The sequence below is a fragment of the Hesperophylax consimilis genome, chromosome 23 (assembly GCF_061612785.1).
Source record: "Hesperophylax consimilis isolate HC1 chromosome 23, BYU_Hcon_1.0, whole genome shotgun sequence".
Classification (NCBI taxonomy): Eukaryota; Metazoa; Arthropoda; class Insecta; order Trichoptera; family Limnephilidae; genus Hesperophylax; species Hesperophylax consimilis.
The window spans coordinates 29,813,162-29,828,524 of record NC_142858.1 but is presented as its reverse complement, the minus strand read 5'-3'; the positions used below and the strand labels follow the sequence as shown (position 1 = coordinate 29,828,524).

The 15,363-nt window shown below is 35.4% G+C and overlaps 1 protein-coding gene across 1 annotated transcript in view; it reads left to right on the top strand.

The window, feature by feature from the left end:
• The first annotated feature begins 663 nt into the window (after positions 1-663).
• Pdp1 (PAR bZIP family member Pdp1) overlaps positions 664-15,363 on the top strand; it is a 162,216-nt gene continuing 147,516 nt past the window's right edge. The window contains exon 1 of the mRNA XM_089645989.1: positions 664-976. Within this exon, the coding sequence (XP_089502115.1) occupies positions 877-976 (100 nt within the window). The 5' untranslated portion in view covers positions 664-876. The remainder of the gene's footprint in view (positions 977-15,363) is intronic.

Here is a 15,363-nt window from a genome sequence, read left to right as displayed (position 1 = left end):
GTACTGGATTGAGAAATGAAATCAAATTAAAGTCTGTATAGGTAATGTTGTTTTTTAACAGTAATAATCTGAATTTCATGATAATACATGAAGTGAATAGTAGAAAAAATTCAAGGATGCCTGAGGAAGACAAGAAGTGGTAAAATGAGACGAAGTGATGACAGAAGAAAGAGGTATGAAGATAATGTATGACTTGGACGTGAATGGTTACCAAGGAAGAGATGGCACGACAAAATGAAAAAAAAATGCTTCATACAATACAATAATATTATTTCCATCTTAGAAATACACCCTGTTGAAGAGTATTCTAGAATTCACTACTCCAAAAGTAAATTTGAATTTATGAATTCACTAATAACAATTTGTCATTTTGTAATGCCGGGGTCAGAAAAGGTGGCTATTTCAAATGAGCCGCGGATTTGAAAAGCGCGCGGTAAAAAGTGTCATCTGTCCGGAGAGCGAGCAAGCAGCGAAGCCGGCGCGGCGGGTAGGTAGGGAGGAGTGCGCGGTTCGAGTCCCCGCTATCGAGGACACTATCGACGGCGGGCGGCGAGCAAGCGCACCGAGCGCCGGGATAGGCCGACCTAGGAACAGAGCAATCAGCTGGCAGGATTATTGGGCAAGGAAGTTAGTACGCTCAGCATTCACGCCCGGCACCGAGCCCAAACCGAGCGCCTTATCTTGCCGCAAGTGCTCACGTCTGACGCGAGATGTCACGAGGAGCTAGCTGTGTCCACATTTAGATCGATACTAGTCGTGTATATTTATTTAAGGTACGGAACCGCGGCTCGGCGGATGAGAGTGTGAACGCGGCAAAGTGCAAGTGACCGCTTTATCGGAGTGTCGTCGCTGGAACCGGAGAGAGATCCGAGTGAAATGAGCGACAGGGATAGGTCGTCACCATCTCTCCTGGACACCCCCCTGAAGACCTACATCGGCCGCCACGATGACGACTACCCCCTCATCAGCGGGAACGGTGAGTGTTCAGTGCTCTGTATTTACCGCATCATATGACCGCCCCCCCCCCGCGGTCCGCCCCTGCGACCATTCTTAACCTTTCCGTGGATATTTGGTTTATAAATAGTTAATCTGCCTGTCTCCGTTATCTACTGATCTACTGGTCTACTGGTTTACTGCATCGGCCAACAATCGAATTCAAAAGTCCCAAACCCAAATTTTGCCTACGGCCCAACTCACGTGACCTCCCCGCAACGATCCTATCCTAGGCCAGAAATGCATTTCGGAAACGTATTCACATTAATTCATGTGCGTAAACTGTATGTGCTGTGTAGTGTAGGTACTACCGTCCTCGAGTCAGCCGCTGGGCGGGTCACATGTGCTGAGCCCTGAGCCGGCCTGCATCTAACTATTCAAGGCACCAATTTGTTTAGATACAATACTTTACAAGGCTATTCGCGACGCGGTGTTCAGCCGACACTTTTCTCAGGCAGGGTCCAATATACCAACGTCGATTGTTACTTGATAAAAAATTACATTCGCGATAAGCCTACCTTTTCGGAGTTATTGATGTACTTTGTATCTAATGAGCAAGGAAGGTTAAACATGGTCACATGCTTCCGCTGAAAATGTATGAAATGTCTGAAACGTTTGAAAGATTTCCTCGTTTCAGACGCTAAAAGAAGAGATCGTGTTGACAACAAATTACTTTTCTTTCACAGTCACAAGACCACCAATAAATATACATTCGTAACTATGGAAACTAGGCATAGATATGTATGATTATACTATTAAACACCTATGTATACTTACTATCAACTACTACAAATGTCTACTATACGCTAAATATAATAATATCACAATAATAAAGTTTGTTAATTTAACCTCGAGTTAAGTTTAGACTTTGGACGCAGTTCTCTACGCAGAGTCGTTTGCCCGAACGAAATATAATTTACATGATTGACGGTCAACGGAGAACAGTTGTACAGTCTATGGCAAATGTATTATTTCTTTTCTAAAATCAATCTTACTGGTCTCCTACCGCGTGTCTATTTATCTAACACCCAAGTCTGTCTATTTACAATAAACCAGCGAGTGTGTAAATACGCCGTGAAATAATAACAAAAGAGTCCTTAAAATATGGCGATATTAATATAACGGTGGTGTAAAATATTTACAAAAACTTTAATACAAGCAGAAAACCAGTCGTTTAATCAAGAAAACTAAGCCAAAACTTTAATGGCAAGCTTTTTCGCTTTGAAAAGTGCACCGATTTTTCTTTGTGAATTTTCTAGGTTAACCTAACAATTTTCAGCTTACAATGTCATTTCCACCACGAGTTATGCAGCTTTAAGCAAAATTATATACAACAAGGACATTTAAAGAAACTTTAAAGTCTGCACCGATAGGTAGATTCAAGATGAATTGAAGGAACCACATTATTTGAGAGAAAATTTAGTGCATAAGTTATAATTAATAAAAAAGTGTAATATTTCAAAAGAAGCATGAGATAGAACAAGCCTCAGAAAATAAATATACAACTGTCACAACTAGGAATTGAATCCAGGATATACTGTCTTACTGGGACAGACGTAATTTATTAAGCCATATTGGCCGATCTCACCTTGCGACTAATTTTTTCCCATATTTTTGACAGCTACCTTTTTAAATGATCACAAAATTTCTAATGAAATTGGTTTGTCACCTAGATAGTTGGATAGTTTGACAGTTGTGACTGTCATTTTTTTATTTACTGTTTTCTATTCTGTTTCATGTTTCGTGTAGATTTATTAGTATTATCTTCTTATTCAATGATATATTACATTGATGGATATAACCTCAAAAATCAGTTAACGAAAGAGTTGTTACTAAATAAATGTTAATTTACTGCAAAAATTAAGATAATACTACGGTATTCTATGATGTTAGTTCCATATTTTTCAACACGAAACATTAGAAGGTTAAACGCATACCGGGTACTAGTAAGCACTCGTATATACATAGTCACCTTCAATCTAACACACATACATTCTTATTACCTTATTAACATTTTTTATATATCTTTGATGACTGCTGATAGAGTGTTATGTTACATTTTGATAAACTACCAATACGCAGAAGGTCTTAGGGAAGATTCTCGCTTCTTATCTTACTTTTTGAAAAGCGTATCTGATAACGCGATCAAGATTTGATTTGAACGCCAGTTTAATTACGTTATTTGGGAAGTTTATACTTAAGCTAATAATAACTACAAACATTTGTTATTACCTGGAATACTCAGCCATTCGGACTTACAAACTTAAAGATTTGAATAACCGGCGTTGATCGGGACTTATGTATGGTTTGGGGTTATGAATTGTAGAGTACATGTCAACTGGGTGTATTTTAAAAGTGGAAATACTATTATTGTATTATAATGAGTATGTCTTCCTCGGGCGTCCTAGACTTATTTTTATATTATTACTAGATGAAGTGTACCCGGCGTTGATCGGGACTTATGTATGGTTTGGGGTTATGAATTGTAGAGTACATGTCAACTGGGTGTATTTTAAAAGTGGAAATACTATTATTGTATTATAATGAGTATGTCTTCCTCGGGCGTCCTAGACTTATTTTTATATAATTACTAGATGAAGTGTACCCGGCGTTGATCGGGACTTATGTATGGTTTGGGGTTATGAATTGTAGAGTACATGTCAACTGGGTGTATTTTAAAAGTGGAAATACTATTATTGTATTATAATGAGTATGTCTTCCTCGGGCGTCCTAGACTTATTTTTATATTATTACTAGATGAAGTGTACCCGGCGTTGATCGGGACTTATGTATGGTTTGGGGTTATGAATTGTAGAGTACATGTCAACTGGGTGTATTTTAAAAGTGGAAATACTATTATTGTATTATAATGAGTATGTCTTCCTCGGGCGTCCTAGACTGATTTTATTATCCACTTTCAAGTCGTAAATTGTCCTCACATCTCTGTCTTCGTTCATCACGTACGCCCCAATTTACGACAAATAATTGTTGTAAATTCGATGTAATGTCATGAAATCCACATTGTTACTCCTTATCTCATTCCAGTGCTGAAACAAGAGTTTAATCTTCCTCGGGTGTCCCCGACTATTTCTACCATTCGCTACTATATTACATTATGTAGACTTTAATTCTACTCCGTATCTCATTCAAGTGCAGATATAATGTGTAAAGTCTTCCTCGAACGTCCCCGACTTATGCTACAATTCAAACCACTCTCTAAAGCCCTCCTGACACTAATTTTGAAAGTTTCACCGAAATCGGTCCAGTAGTTAACAAAGAAACGTTAATTTTTATATTATATATACAGGTGTTAAGGGACGTACTTGTCTTATTTTAATGTCAGGAATCATGAGTTAAAATAAGACAAGTACGTCCCTTAACATCTGTATAACATAATATAATATATACAGGTGTTAAGGGACGTACTTGTCTTATTTTAACTCATGATTCCTGACATTATTTGGAGTAAAAAACGTAAACGAAATTTTTTAATCCGGTAATTTTTTTTCTCAAATCAATAGGCAACATGTAAAATAATTGTTTTTCTATAGATATTATGAATTTAACTTAATTTAATTTGTTTAACTTGTAAAATACCTTCTTGATATTGTGTTTGAATAAATAACTCTTTATAATTCAGAATTTATTTATTCTCAAATAGAAAAGACGATTCCGTTCGCATTTTAAACATGTATTCGTTGCTAATTTCTGATATTTTCTGGAATGGTTCAGTTTTCATTGTCGAAATAATGTAGAGATCATGACCATTAATTTACGGTCTCTTTAAAAAATAAAGTTTTTGGCTACAAGATTAACTTTGCCCATTTCCAATGTGTTGAGAGATGATCTCACTTTTTAGCACATAATGCAAATATTATTTAAAATGGTTAGACCAAAAAAACTGCGCGTCAATAACATAATAAATTCCGGGAACCAACGAATCTATATAAATAAAAATGAATGTTTGTTTTTTGTCCCCTATAGACTAAAAAACTACTGAACCGATTACGCTGAAAATTTCAAAGTTTATTATTATTACTGTCAGGAGTGTTTAGAGAGGTCGTTATTGGTATCAGGAGGTTTGAATGGTAGAACAAGTCGCGGACGATCGAGGGGAACTTAACGCGATATCTCTGCACTAGAATTTTATTTATTATTTTTTTTATTTATTAATCTTAAGTTAGCTCACATCTTCGTGTGTGCTAATAGTTTTATAAACATATAAACATGTACATTGTTTGGCAAACATAATCTTTCTTTAAATATTTCAATAAAGTCACAAAAAAAAGAAACATTAATAATTGAGATAGACATATTTTCTTAATTCATTTTTGAACTTATTAATATTTTCTATCACAGCAATTTCCTTCGGGATTTTGTTATAGAGTTGAACGGCCTGGTACATCAGAGATTTTTGGGTGCTTGTTTTTTTTCTTGTTGGCAATCTAATTTGCTTAGAATTTCTCGTCCCGTGTCCGTGTATCTCGTTATTGTAATTTATTTTTCTTTTCAGTTCCTTAGACATCATCCCTAAGTTAATTTTATGTATAAAAATAAGTACATTCAAATACACAGTTTGCTTCACCGTCAAAATATTCAGCTCCTTTAACATGTCTCTTATCCGTGTGTATATGTTGCGCTTAAGTATTATTCGCATTGCTTTATTTTGCAGTATTTGCATTTTTTTCATTTTCTCTTTATTGCAGAGAAAAAGAATACTTGAACAGTAATTAAAGTGTGGTGATATAATTGTATTGTATATTATCTGGCATGTTTCTTTATTTACTTTGTTTCTGAATGAGATACGTCGAAGTCGAATAGGTATAAGTCTATAATAACAGTAACAATGTAAAGAATGGTGGAAGTCGGGCACGACCGAGAAAGAAGTGAAACAAAAACTTATAAAAAGTAAACTTTTCAATTCTTTTATATTATATTATATATATTACCTCAGAACTATTCATTCATTCATAACCAAGAGCAACGGCGGGTACTCGTCAGCTAGAAATATATAATAATATGTTTCTCTTTTTAGTGAAGCTCAACTATAACATTTTATCAAACCTGCTTATCTGTTCCAGATATTCGATAGATTGTCGTGGACAGATAGTTTCGTAGTATGTTGTTACTTGGTAACATTTTTTTATATACTTGTAATAATAATAATAATTGGTAATACCGTCGAGCTCGATAGTAAACCAGTTTAATGATAAACTTGAAATACAAACGAATCAGTGGTGTACGTCTAATAATGTTTTTTTTCCGATGTAAGCAATTGACACAGCGAAAAATTTTACAATTGTTATAGGCAAAATGCTTATTGCTAATTTATTAAGAATCTCTTCAGAGTATTGGTAATTGGGTTAAAAGCATGATTGTAGGCCTTAACGAATGAATAAACAGGTTTCCTGATATACTTTTAATTAATTGCGAATAAATTATCACGATGTCGGAATGAACGTGCCATATCGTGACGAAATACGAAAATATTCAGATTTTCATGAACAAGTGTTCGGACATCGTGTGAATATATATTAGTAATCTACTAAAAGTTTATCAGGAAACCTGTTAATTTATTCATTAAGCCTGCAATCCCGTTGTTGAAATAATTTGAAGAGATTCTTAGTAAATTATAGAAACACTCATTTTTCTTAGTGTGGTTTTTGAAAAATCCTCTCCGGATAAAAATTATCATCAAACACACTAATTTCGGATGTGTGTGAAGGTGTGAGTTATTTCAGTATGAGATTTGTCACGCTCAATGAACTCAAATTTGCTTTAAATTTAAGTGTCGATTTGAACTGATGGTTCAGACAAGTGGTAATGTATTTATTTTGTTTAATTTTTTAACAGATTCCAAATTATTATTTTTTTACAATTTTCATTCGAAAGGTATATTTCTGATCGAGTCTGATAAAAAAATAATGGTACATAGGTTTTTGAAAGGTAATGATTTTGAGTAAAATATTTTGTAAATACTTTCAGCCTCACAATTCCTACAATTAAAATACCCCGTGATTTTTCACGGGTATCCGCAAGTATGTGCTAAAAGTCATTGCACGTTAATGTTACAAATGTAGAAGCATTTAAAAAAAATAGTTAATTGATGTAGTACTTATAATGATATTTTCCATCTCATATGACACTCTTAAGATCTATGTACATAACAACCCGTTTGGCAGCTTTAGTAATAACTTTAAATAGAACCTTTTGAAATAGGCGAGTTTTTCCTTGAAAATCTCAAATGCATTTTAGCAATCTCGCAAGCAATACGATATTATTATTATTATTTATTAGGTACAATATTTTTTACAATTCAGGTTTTCCAGTAATGTAGGCCTCACTGGGTGGCTTGCCCGTGCTTGGGCCTTCATTATTATTACTTGTAATATTTTTCGAATTCGGATTTTCATGAATAATTGAGTTATTCGTGGTACGAAATTCTAAAATTAGCCAATTTTAATTAACCACGCTTCGTTATGACAATGTTTAAATACGAATTGGGAATTCAACGTACGAGGTAAATTCCAAAGTATTCAGAAATATATATTTCAATTTATTAATAAAATGTTATATGTGGTTTCAACTTCCAACGCATTTCGTGGCATAATACTTAGAATTTCACTGAGCAAGTGACTTGACCCTCTCGCATTCGGGCAATATAGTAGTACCGGAGACAGATCGTACGGAAGTCATCGATGATCGTCCTCTTTCTTCTCACACGTCTTGTATGAACACGAAAAAGATATGAGATACTAGAATGATGACGTGACTTACGACCTCTTTCTGAGACTACTATTATACCGGACCATAAAGCCGCAGATACACGTGCACTCGATCAAAAGCATACCAGTAGCGGTCTTCCAATAGTGGTAACATGTTTGCTAGTAGCTCGAATGCCATTCAATGGCACGGCGTTTGATTTTTCGTGTGCCAATGGTACGCGGTGTTAGGTAAGGGGAACGGTGTGGGATGCACAGCATGTATGAACGCGCTTAAATGGCTGGGTGAGGCTATGATAAGACTAAACTTCATTCAGCACTATCTCAGCTACCAGTGCTTATGGAAAACAGGTTCGTGCTGTTTAAAAATAAAATTGCAGTACGTTTCTTATTCCTTCTTGGACCTCCTCATCAGCCAGCTACGCGCACGAAACTAGATAACTGAGTAACTTGCACGTCTGTATCTAGCGTGTGTTTACTGACCTACTAGCACGCGAGTTTGCCAGCTAGTCGCCAAAAGCATGCTTTTCGGTGACATGTGTATCCGCGGCGTAAATGTCTAACTGATTTCAGAAAGAGCCAATAAAGTTGCATGAGATTTCCCAGAAAACGTTTAAAGAAATACCGCAGACGGCGCTAATGAATATTACCTATATAACTTTCTAAGGTTAATAAAAAAATCGCTTTTCGTGATATTTCAAATTTGTTTGTACTAACTCGATATTTCTCAATACTAATAATTGCAAAGCCGATACAGAGAAGTTATTGATTGCGGGAAACTTGTACACGAATTTGTCCGCTGGAAATCGGACACATTGGTTTACAGTAGCATATCGCGATAGTTTAATGTTTTGTATTTTATTAGTGGATTTGTAAATATCAGTAAGCCTATTTATTGAAATAATGTTGTTTACTGCAATAATATCAACTCAATTAATTAATAATAGTATTATGTCTTGTTCTGTCTATCTCCAATCATGAAAACAATCAGTCAATATCACACATTTGATAACTCGAGCGATTGTCATTAATCTAAACTCGTTATCCAAATTTATCTCGTAATAGTTACCAGTAAACGAAAAATATAATTATTTAACCGACTGTAATATTTCGTACTTTTGAGTAAAAATTATACGTTGATCAGCAGTTAACGGCCATCGTACTTAGTGGTTACGATCCTCTTCTACCAAACCAGAGGTCGCGGGTTCAAATCCAGGGTTGAGCATGTTATATAATTAATTGTTGTTATTTCAACAAATATATTTGAATAATTTCCAACTTTTCCTATCCCCATCTCCTCCCCACCCCCAATAACTTCAGCCTTACAACATACCTCAAGTGGGGAAGCCGTAGTCTGACTTTGGGAAATTTTGTGACGTTTTTTCTGATTTTCACAAACAATCTTTAGGGTTTGTATTTTTGTATCCTGTAAGAATTAGCATTCCTGGTGTGTGTGGTCAAGAATTATGGTTAGTAAACATACCTAAAGCGTTTTCAAGCAACCTTTCGCTTTAGAATGGTGAAATTCACCAATCCCAGGGGCTTTAATTTACACATATATCTACGTTTTAAATATCTCAATATTATAAGACGAGTGTTTATTTGGTTAATATACTATTTTATTACATGATTCACGTATTCACACGTAACCTTCAAAACAAGAAGAAGATCACTGAAGAATTTCGATACTTCTTAATGAAATTTTACACATTTGATGTTCAACACAAGAGGAACATTACTGTTTACATCTGATTTGAAAAAAATGTGAATGTACGAGTAGCCTGGGAAACGCTGGGGACTTCAGCTATTCAAATTTAATCATGTCGAGATCATCAGTAATCATCGCAAAGTGAGAAACAAACTTTGGCTAATTACCTCGTCGGTAACAGATTTGTACATTTGAAGAAAATTAAAAAAAAATATATATTTTCACCAGTCTTTTATTGGATCATTCGCTTTACACTGCTGTATAGTCCCTCTGATGTGCGAAGAGTCATCACTGTGCATACAAATAAAATACTACATATCTCACTATAATTTCAAAACTAGTGTAAAAATGCAACTTTATTCTGTCGTATTTCAGATTGCTTCGCTTTGCCAAAGTAACAAAAACACACATAAAGTGTAGGCTCATAGGCTGTAATAAAAGTTCTACTGCGGCGCGTATCTCATTTTGGCGACAGAAAAGTTTCAGGTGGATTGGTTGAGAAAATTTTCCTCGGCCACCTTATTACTTCGAGTCCCTAAGCCGACCTCCTTTCTCGCTGGCTTGATAATATCGCCGGATATCCTCGCAACAAAAGGACACATGTTTATTGCAGTACAACACATAGGACGGGTTGTTTCACAGAATTCTAACATTTCATCAAATTTCATAGTTGATTTTCATGTTCTATGAAGGTTCTATTTAAGTTCTGTGAAACAACTAGCCAATAATTATATAATAACAGAACTTTCAACTAACTAACCATCACGCCGTTTTCCCGCAGGGGTAGGCAGAGAGGACGCACCGCCAAACCACTAGGTTTTGGCACACACTCGTGCCTCATTCACATTAATACATCGTCTCATACATACTCTTCTATTGTTCTGACTCTTGACATGGCCCGACTCTAGTATCTGATTCACTTGATCGTGGCATGTCTTCCTCGTGCGTCCCCGACTTCTGCTACCATTGACATTTGCATAGTATATTCTTCTTACACTCATTTCTTCGCTCATTCGTTCTACATGCCTAAACCATCTAAGCGTCCCTTTCATGATTTTACTCATTACGCTTACATCAGCCTTGCACTCTTTGCGGATCTCCACATTCCTCACACGATCATACATGGTTTTACCACACATAAGCCTCAGGGATCTCATTACGTTATAAAATCTGACATGGTTTGAAGTGCTAGCACAATCGCTTTAAATTAACATTAAATCGCAAAAGTTTTTTTTTATCAATATTATCGGTGATTAGTCGACCTTCGCTAGCATACCCGAACATCGTCATTGGCTTTTGACAGTTCTAATCAACATCTGACCCTTAAATATACACTAGATAAGTAGGTATTGTAATTTAATTTGTAATATCGACAATTCCAAGCCAAAGGCATATAAAAATATGCATATGTATACATGAACCGTACAAATTAAAATACAATAAAATTTAGGTATATTTTTTTCAATGGTAAATTAGTAAAAGACTTGAAAATAATTGCAAAAAACAATTAATAATTGGAATTATAAAAGCAATTTAAAAAATTATAACTATTGAATATCGTATATTTCAAGGGTAAATTAATTGTTTTCAGCGGAAGATTTTCTTATTAGCACAAATTATTGTTGCCTAGGAGGGTGAAAACATTGAAAATAATTTGTGTCAATGAGTTGAACTACTTTTTTTTTGTTAAATATTTTTATTTTTAAGAAAGACAAACATTCCCGTGTTGATAAAATTTAAAATCTCTCACAGTAAACGGAAAATGGTGCTTGTGTCATAACGGAAGACTTGGGCTGCCGAGGAATTGAACTCACGATGCCTGAGACTTTTCGATTTTTTAACCGATTATCGATTATTTTTTGAAAACAACAAAAATCGGTAGAAACAACTGCAATCTTCTCGCTTGTCGTATTAACAGTTAATAAACGCCATTATAATCAGTCAACAGGGCCATTAGTTGAATTACCTCATGGTTTACACGTATGAATTATGACACATCGGACAGCCAAATAGACACAAGGTCCATTAATTCCCATTGGCTTGTTGTAGGGCTATAAGCTATAACTTACCCGCCAGATGAAAATAACGAAATTCAGCTTTCGATTATCTTAAAATCTCATTTTGGCAGACTAGGTATATTATTGTGAACCTAACGGCGTGTAGGTATAACTTAAAATCACTCCAAATCACTTTGAAGGACTTTTTTTTAATGTTTATTTAAAAAAAAAACAGTTTTTTTCTGTAGTTTTATTTTATGTATCGATGGCCCATCATTAAACTTCAACAAGTCCAAATCTGCTGTTTCGAGATAATCATAATATTGTTTTTCAAACACGATCTGTCTAGATAAATTTTAACTACTTTTGAAGGGAAACATGTCAAAATGTAGCTGTATACACGATTATCGTCAATTTTGAATGGAAACAATTCGAAATAGATATGTACAAAACTGGATACATCTAAATATTTGGATATTAGTCAAAAATTTTGTTGCTGTTTAAAACTATTACGAGAACCATATCGTAATTTATGTTTTTTTGGACTTTTTCCGTTTAATATTGGGGCATCGATGTGCGTCGCAAGTAAATTTACTTTAAAAAAAAATTCTCCGTTAATCATGGCCAATTTTTTCTTCGTTAATTCTGTTAGATACTAAAGATGTTATTTATTTTGCATCGTCAAAGATGCACCGCACGTCGATGTTTGTATAGGCCCGGTGTTTGTCGACTCCGAAAGTAATTTAATTTATGCCTTGGTTGCCAATTGGATGTGAATTCTAAATAGAATACTAAGGAGCCGGCGAGCGAACCGCGCTGCGGCAGTTAAGTACCGCTGCATCAAACACTGACGTCGAACTACATCACACATCATGCTCTGGCATAATAATAGTCATATGTGTGCTTGTGGACTCGTTTTACTTGTGTTTGTCTTTGTCATTTCTGCTGATGCCTCGGTGGGAGGCGTTTTGAAATGCCGGCGGAAAACAGTAATGTTCATAATGCCTATTTACAGAAGGTTTGCGCAACTCCACATGTCACTTGTTGTTGTCTCTGCCCAGTATCCAGGGTATATTCGGAATCCACGATACTTTTAGTATACACCTGCCCTGCCTTCATTGTTTTACCATCCATTATTTTCCTTGCTTATCGCTTTATTTTACTTAAATGATACATATTTATAAGAACAACTAGTTAACGTGTACCCGGCGATGATTGGAGGTATCAATGGTTTTTAGTAAAGTTTTGACCGTAATTTTTTCACCTTCTCTCTCCTATTTTTCTTTCTTCGTTCATCACGTAAGCCTTATTTTCCACAAATAATTATTCGATTCGTGTCGTCATCGGGCGTCTCCGACTTTTTGTACCATTCTCTACTAAATACCACATTTTTACTATTAAAAACTACATTTTATCGACTTTCTTCCTTGGGCGTCTCCAACTTCTTCTATCATTCAAACCACTCTCTAAATACTCACGACACTAATAAGAACAACCTTTTAAATTTTCAGCGAAATCGGTCCAGTAGTTTTTGAGTCTATAGAGGACAAACAAAAAACATTCATTTTTATATAAATTGGTGGGTCTAATAATATAATGTAAACAAAAAAATATTAGCTATTCAATGTTGAAATCACATTTGAAAATTACAAATTAATATTACACTAAGCCGGTTTTTTAATATAACTCTTAAAATGCTCTTTTCATAGCTGTTATTGTACCTTTTTTAAGTCATTTATTTTTAGATGTTTTTTGAAGCTTTTTATTCCAATTATACAATGAGATCACGTGGTAGTTATTTATATATTTGTATTTTTATGGGTATGAATGGTCGGTGGTGCACACATAATATTTATTTAAGACATACAGTGCCAACAAAAAAATCTTTACAAGGTCAATAAAAGTAAAAAATCTTAACATTCAATATTGTGGACTAGATGAAGTTTCCGGCGTTGCGCGGGCATTACACAGAGTTCTTCGAAAACACACGTGGACAGTGACCTTCGTATTGTTATGAAGGTCACGTTGCGAAATTTCATCATTTTTGAAATAAAACTGTAGGTTTGTAAATAAATCAAAGCCAGGCCCACTCCCCACAGGCACACGCGAAGAAATCTCACTAATATGAAATGTTAATTGAAAATCTGGTCAAATCTCCGTTCCACTTACACTCGCCTGATATCGTAGATCTTCATCCAATTTTAATTTCGTGAACACAAGTTTGTATTGGAAATTTAAGGCTCGATTAAGCAAATATGATTAAACAAGGCACTCCTTGTGTTATTATTTATTCTATGCCAATAGCCCAGCGCTCCCTCTCATGTGAGATCATGGATCTCCACCCATTTGGATTTCGTAAACACCGTTGTGTATTAGAAATTTAAGCCTCGATTAGGCAAATACCATCTATTGAATTTGGGAGCCACCTTTGGGCTGGAGCCCCAAAATACTTGATAAACCTGCTTGAATCTGTGCAAAGGAGAGCGATTCGTCTGATTGACAATCCGTTGTTAACAGACCGATTGCCTTCTATAGTGAATAGACGCAATGTAGGCATGCTGTATCTGTTCTACAGGTATTTCAATGGAGCCTGCTCCAAGGAGCTAGCAGCAATGATTCTTGATGCACCGGTGCACGTGCGCGAAACTCGACGGACACGAACTGAACACCCGTTCACGTTTGACGTTGGCTTCATGAGAACGGGCCGTTTTTACGACTTGTTTTTGTGTAAGTCGGCTCGTATGTGGAACGAGCTACCGGCATCTGTTTTTCCTCCCTCCTATAATCCGAGCCTCTTCAAGGCCCGCATTAACAAATCCCTTCCTACAGCCCCTACCTTATTCCGCCTCACAACGCCGCCCAACCGGGTGGTGACATAGTTCCCCTGTCTGTACACTGCACAGGCAGGGACGCTCTTGTGAGGTGTCACATAAATAAAAAAAATAATATATATATGTATGATGAAACACGCCCACAAGGGACTTCATCATTGTTATAATGCAAATTACTTTTACTCTCCTTAAGAATATATTCACATAGAACTTTTGCTTGCGTTCGATTTGAGATGTGCGATAGAGAGAGTAAGTTGCAGGATAATCGTTCATTTTGTTATAGTTAAGCGCACTTGAAGTGAAATGACACTAACATGCGCTATATAAATGCCATGCTATTATTATTATGGCCTATAATCACGGATCCCCCCCACTCACCTGTTTTCTAATTAGGTACAACACCTATGTATATTTTAGTTAAGGCGATGCCATACGTAGTAATGAAAAATCATCTGTTTTTGGTTTGAAAATTTGGTCGCCTAGAAATGTTTCAGATGCTTTAATTAAATACTGCGAGTAGAATACATCTTGGCCTTTGAAATAATCGAGTTTTTTTTAGATAAGTCTTTTTATAAGCCCATAAAAAAATAATGTAAAGGCCTATGAAAACTGCTTTAAAGTTCAAAATCTCCTACTTACGAACCCATTTTCGGTTATGATTTTATTGTATAATGTGGAAAATTAAGTTATTTATAAAATGATCGAAAAAAACATTAATATTTAAGCCTGAACATCCACAAAATAAAATAAAAAGCACTTTTTGGCCATGTTTTTTTCTTGCATAAATCAAAACAGGCGGATGGTGTTAAGCGGGAATTTAAACCTTATCGCCATCTACGTAAGGGTTGTTATTGATAGCGGCTCAATTTAAAATATTACACGACGTAGTGCATCGTAGTGCATCGTAGTACGTAAAACAAAGCTAAAATATGGGATCCAAAATAACCTTTCCGAATATGATAAATCAATTCCACGCATTTACGTCACATTATTTCATATTATTAATGTAACCTGACCGTTGGTACATATCCGTCAAGGCAACTACGTTTAGATAAATTATAGAGAAGAGATAAAAGATCATTAAACTATGTTCTTATTTTGTATTAAGAGCT